We start from the raw sequence: 5842 nt of genomic DNA on the forward strand, positions 1-5842 counted from the left end.
CCAAACCTGTTCCCTGGTCTCTTGACCAGTATTTTGTTTTATTTTCCATTGCTCTTTAGGCTTCTCAACTTTCTTATCCGCATTTATGGAAATCAAGGGGAGGGTAGGGTTGACTGTTACAGTTCTTCACCAATGATCTAAATCTTTGATTTACTCCATTTACTTTGAAAAATCAATATTTGTGTTCCACACAAGTAATGATCAAGATCTTTTGTGTTCCTGTAAGATCCTTGCCTATAGCAGACTGATGGCAATGTCAAATTCTGACAATACTTGTTTCATTCTGATTCCCTTGGACTGCTTTTATTCCCCATGAGTATGATGCTTTTTCCTTTTTTTATGGCAATAATTATCTTAAAGCTAACTACCTCCCAGCCAGACCCAGTACACCTAGGCAGTCTCTGAATTAACTTACGGGACCTGTTTCCTCCTGTTGTGGCAGGATGTTGCCCTTCATTTGTTAAGTTACTTGCTACAATTTCACTTTTTTGTTTCCTGCCAGTCTTCTCTTGAATGCTGTTGTGGATTTCAAGGTAGTACCTCTTGTTCTAATGCCTACATTGTTGACTTGCAGTCTTCAAGAGCTATTTGTATATAAATCCTGGTTCTTCCCTTTGCTGTGTGTGGTTCCTACTGCACTTATCTACCAGTATCTTGTGGTGTCTAGTGGCTTTCCAATGTGCATGTGACTCAAAGTACAAACAATATGAAATTTGAGAGGCTTTAGTCCAATTTCTATTACAAAAAATCCTCCTGTTACTGCCTTATTACACTAATTATCCATCTTATGTCACCCTTCTGTATCTTTATTTTGATTGGTTGGGCAGAGAAGGATTTCCTCTTCTTGTCCTCAGACCTTTCAGTCCATTCCTCATTAGAAGAGTCCCAAGTATCCCCATTCCAATAATCACCTGGGAGCAGGATCTCTTGAACCTGGCACCTGTTTGCCTCTACATGCAGCCTGGACTTCCCCCTCCAGCACCTCTGAGCTTTTGCATCTGCTGTTTGTGCTTCTTCTCTCATGCAATAGTTGTATGGCTGCACCACTTCAAATGCCATAACATTCATTGTAGGTTTGATTTTTCTTAACAAGATTTTGATTTCAGAACATGATTAAATGCCTGTGTACCTAGTAACCAAGAATAGCATACAAGTCAATAATTTGCAAATAGGGCAGTTCCCACTGCAATTTTCCTCATGGGTTTTTCCCTTAAGCCTTAGTAAAGTAACTGTAACGGATACCATTTAATTGGTGCCAGTATACAAAACCGATTTTTTAATAGCCTCATTTCCCAAAACTAGCAAATAGTCTTCAAAGGGAAGTCATCAGTTAAGGAGAGTATCTGTTAAAACAAACAAGCCTTTTAATTTAGTTTCCTGAGATGTTGAGACTGATTTTAATGTTTTCCTCCACAATACTTACAGGAAAGGCATAATTTAGACCGGATTTTTACTGTGATGACTCTTCCAAAAAGTGAGGAGGTGGCACAGTGAGAAAAGGGGTGGTGATTTGGAATGAGTTAATAAATTGAGTTACCAGCTGATGTCTACCTTTGTTTCTTCATACAAGAAACTGGGCCTACTGTGAGGGTTTAAAAAATGCTCTGAGGGTCCTCTCAATTATTGTACTTTCTTATGCAGTGTCACTTAGGGAAATGCTCATTTCTCTAGCTATTAAGTAATATGTACAAGTATTACAAGTGAGTGATAGATGATTTGGCAGGTAGAGAAAGCCTTTATGTAGATTAGAGAAAACAGTATTTGATGTTGAAACACGAACAGAACAACCAGCCTACAAAACTAAGTGTTGGATTCTGCTTCCTCTCAGGATATACATATCTGACTTTTAAAAATAGTATATACATCATCTGGAATTATGGAAATCCCAATACTAATTCTGCTGATTTCACCTAAGAAAAGGATTCTTAATTCTCATCTGTAATTCTGAAATGGAAACTTAATTATACTGTGTGGGGTTTCCTGTTTTGCAAGTGTGTGATCACTTTGATTATGGCTCTAGCAGTCTTCACTTGAAAGTCCTAGAAAAAAAATCTAATTCTGTATCTGCATGAAAACAGAGCTGTTTGAGCAATCCAATAATAAAATGAGGTTACTGAGTAAACGAATAGTATATTAAACCCAAACAGTGAGTTTGATTGTGGGATATTTTCAAGAGGAAGCATTACAGTAGAAGATTCTAAATGCTGCCTTTGCTCATCAAAAAATACATGAGATTCTTGTTCTTAACCATATTCATTGTCAACATTTCTTGTTACCTCAGGTACTGTTCTCTGAAATGGCACTAGACCTAGCAGGTGTAGAACAAGCTACTCAGTCACTATGTGAAAGGCACAATTTGTTATAACTGAGGTTTGAAAAATGGCAAGTGGTAGTTGCTTTGTTTCCAGCTTCCTAGTTTTGATGAAAAAGAACTGTTAACAGTACTTTATTGATCTGCCAAAGTGAAAACTTTTTTGTTTCTCAATATGTAGTCAGCAGCTGTCTATCATCAGTAAGTTTCAGAGTTGATGCAGAAAAATTCCAAAGTGCAGTCACAGCCATGGCACAACTGACTGCTCCTCCTCCCCCATAAAATAGCAACTGCAGTAGTTATCCAAGCATCCCTTTAAAATAGTCTACTTAGAATTGTTTTTGAAACAACAGTAGTTGTTAAGGCTCTTCTGTAAAGTACAGGAAATCCTCTATGATTCTATCTTAATAGCAACATGGTCAACATAGAAATCTTGCAGTTGGCTTTCATAGTCTTCAATGACGGGAACTTTATGCAATAGTTAAAGTGATTTGGGTCACTGCTGTAATAAGTTTCTTTCCATCCCCTCAGACTATTGTCCTTTCTCCCCTCCACCAAGTATCCTTGCATCAGTTTACTGCAGTGGTTGACTCTTTCTGCAAGGGCACCCAGGAAAGCACAGCATGATGATAAGCAGTAGCTTGATATACCTGGTAGAATTGTTTAATAGCTTTTTGTCCAATTTTACTTATGACAGAACATGCAATGGATTTTTGTGTGAATTGCTGGTGATATCAAGCACTCGGGACCAGATTTTGTAGTTCTTTGGGTTTGTTTGCATTTTTGGTATTTCTTTAGCAACATCACTATCTTCAGCCTAGGACACAGGAGTGACTTGTACACAGGCTTTTCTGAATGCTTGCTGCCCTGCCCAACTGCTGGAAAGGATGAAGTGTGACAGTGTTCAATAGTACCCCCAACAGGTTTTGAAAATGGGCCACAGTGTATGGGCAGTTAATTTCTGGAAATTTTTTAAAAAAAAACCCCATAACAATACAGTACAGTGTAGCAATCTGCTATAACAGTGCAGCTTATCTCTTTTCCTACTTGTCACCTAAAGCTCAGTTCTGTCATCCTCCAGTTTCCTGGATTGCATTTGTACGTTTATTGGTTGGTTGTTTTAAGAAAATTCCCTTGTATAGCATCTTCTGTCAACTCAGCTTCTAAACCAAATCAGTCTTAACTCATTTCTAAAACCAGTATGGCTTTTTCCAATTACTTGGTGAAATTTTCTTAGTGATACGTCAAAATCTGAATGTGAAAATTCACAGACCACACTAGTACATATTCTCTGGTACACTTTTTCAAAGGCTTGAATAATGCACTTGTGCATTACATAGGGAAATATTAAACACATGCAAGATTACTAGCAGAATAGGACACAAGTGATAAATACGATCACATCCCCCTCTGGTGGCAAAGCAGCAGAGCACAGGTATGTGCAGTCGCTTCTGAAATATGTTGCTGCAGGTAAACTGTATCTGAGTTGGGAGCCTAATCCTCAAAAACCACTTTCTGCACTATATCGGGATGCTCAGTGTTTTGGGATGTTAAATGATCTCTAGTTCAGGCTGCGCACAGCAGCCACTCTGGTGACGTACGGTTCTGGCACTGCCAAAGAATGTGAGAGGGACTGGGGACAGTGACTTGCTTCATTTTTAAATACATATAAATGACAATTAATTAGCATAAACAGATGGTCATTTAAGAACTTCATTTTTCTATGTAAAAACCAGAATCAGAAGTCTTTCGCTTCTAGTCAGACATTAGAATTTGTCAAACATTTCAATAACAAGCATCCTTAATTTGTCAAACCAGAATAACTGAACAGACGAAAAAGCAAAGATATGAGGACTAAACCATTTTGTCTCTAAGATATTTTTGAAGGACCAGTGGTTGAATTTTCACTGGCATCTTTAAAGGCCATTTCCATAATACATCGCTGCAGTCCTTTATCAATTATTTTAACTATGCTGGTACTAAACACGTTTCTCTCCTCAATGAATTTCTCAAAGAGGTAGATACCACCACCAACCCCAAAATAATGTACTTTGCTTGCCAAATACACACGGCCATTCTTATGTAAGAGCTGAGCCAGTATATCATGCAAAGCACTGTAGTAGTCGGGATTATAGATGGTCTCAGATGTGAGAATTATATCGTACTTTGAAAAGGGTTTGTTGCTGCTTAACAGGAGGTGGGTGACTTCAGACCACTCTCCAGAAAAAAATCTGCAGTTGGTGAGCAGATTAGGTAAGCGCTCTGCTTTCTTGGGCCTCTTCAAAGGAGGCTTGCTTGTTTTTCTGCTGTCTCTACTGCCCATCCTATTGCCTTCGTTTATACAGTTGGCCACCACGTTAGGCAAGGTTATTTCATCAATCACTGTGCTGTTGTAGTCCTGAAAATGGACTTTTTCGGCTTTTCCCCTTAATGCAACTATTCCCAGCAGTCCAGCCCCACAGCCAAGATCCAATACCGTCTTGTTGGTAAACTGTATTTCAGCTTCGGCAAAGTAGTCTATGAGATCAAAGGTGCATTCCCAGACTTTCAGTCCTCCCTCATAGACTCCTGGGATGAGATCGGAGTGAGAAGAAACACTTTTAGACACGATGCCTTCTCTGTCAGTGCCATCCAAACACATCATTTCCACTACAGACATGTTTATGTAATACAGGTCCGCTACTGTTTCCATGACTTTATTTTCCAATATTTTGTTAAGATCCTCAGGTATATTATGCTCCTTAGCAGCTTTAAAGGAGACATTTTTCTTTGATGGTGTCTTATCTTGGTGCTTATCAGTACCCAGCCTGGAGTCTGCTACAGTATCAGCAGTTTGCTTCCTCTTTTCCGTGGATTCCTGCTTGTGTTTTGGAGAGCACAGCTGCAAGTCCGTCTTATCATGAGCGTCTGGTTCATTGCTCTCATTTTCATCAATAGAAAAATTAAATTGAAAAGCCATTTTCCAGAAATAACAGTAAAAAAAATAGCTTAATTACAGCCAGAAATGCTCATCTAAGAGCAATACTGATACAAAGATTTTTTTTCTTCTGTGCTTTTTGGTTTAGTTTTTGTTTGTTTTTACAGAGGATGTTTTTATGTAGGTATGGCTGTGGGGAAGAGTGCTTTGCAGGTAGAGTATCAGATGTTTTGCCAATGAATCAGGTGAATTACTTCTGAAAATAAATAGTTTTACGTAACATTAAACTGCTAAATATTAGCACAAACCGTCTAATTGTAGCATCCTGATTTTCATTAAAAAAATAAATTTTCTAAGCATTTAAATTTCTGAAAAGATAACGTTACAAGCGCGTAACAAATCAGGGTAGCTGCTTTTTTCTGCTAAAACTCAGACTTAACGTTCCAACCCACGCAAAGCGAGGCTGTAAAGGCCCGGCTTCCCTTTCCGGCTTCCCCGGTCCCGGTTTACGCACCCCGTTACCCGCCGTGCCCGTACCGAGCCCCGGTTGCTGGACGCGATCGTCATCCGCTTCTCCCACGTGGAGCGGTCGCTCCTTCCGCTTCCTTCAGCGC

At 39.2% G+C, this 5842-nt stretch overlaps 1 protein-coding gene across 2 annotated transcripts; it reads right to left on the bottom strand.

The window, feature by feature from the left end:
• Nucleotides 1–319: 319 nt before the first annotated feature.
• Nucleotides 320–5830, bottom strand: METTL18 (methyltransferase like 18). 2 transcript variants are annotated; one of them, XM_054833062.1, is made up of 2 exons: nucleotides 5766–5830; nucleotides 320–5484 (listed from the first exon to the last, which is right to left on the bottom strand). In XM_054833062.1, the coding sequence occupies exon 2, from the start codon at nucleotides 5268–5270 to the stop codon at nucleotides 4182–4184; it is 1089 nt and encodes a 362-aa protein (XP_054689037.1). In that variant the 5' UTR covers nucleotides 5271–5484; nucleotides 5766–5830; the 3' UTR covers nucleotides 320–4181. The 2 variants fall into 2 exon arrangements, with proteins under 2 accessions (XP_054689037.1, XP_054689038.1); XM_054833063.1 differs by having other exon boundaries at nucleotides 5743–5817.
• Nucleotides 5831–5842: the final 12 nt, after the last annotated feature.

The sequence above is a fragment of the Grus americana genome, chromosome 8 (genome assembly GCF_028858705.1).
Source record: "Grus americana isolate bGruAme1 chromosome 8, bGruAme1.mat, whole genome shotgun sequence".
NCBI classification, from domain to species: Eukaryota; Metazoa; Chordata; class Aves; order Gruiformes; family Gruidae; genus Grus; species Grus americana.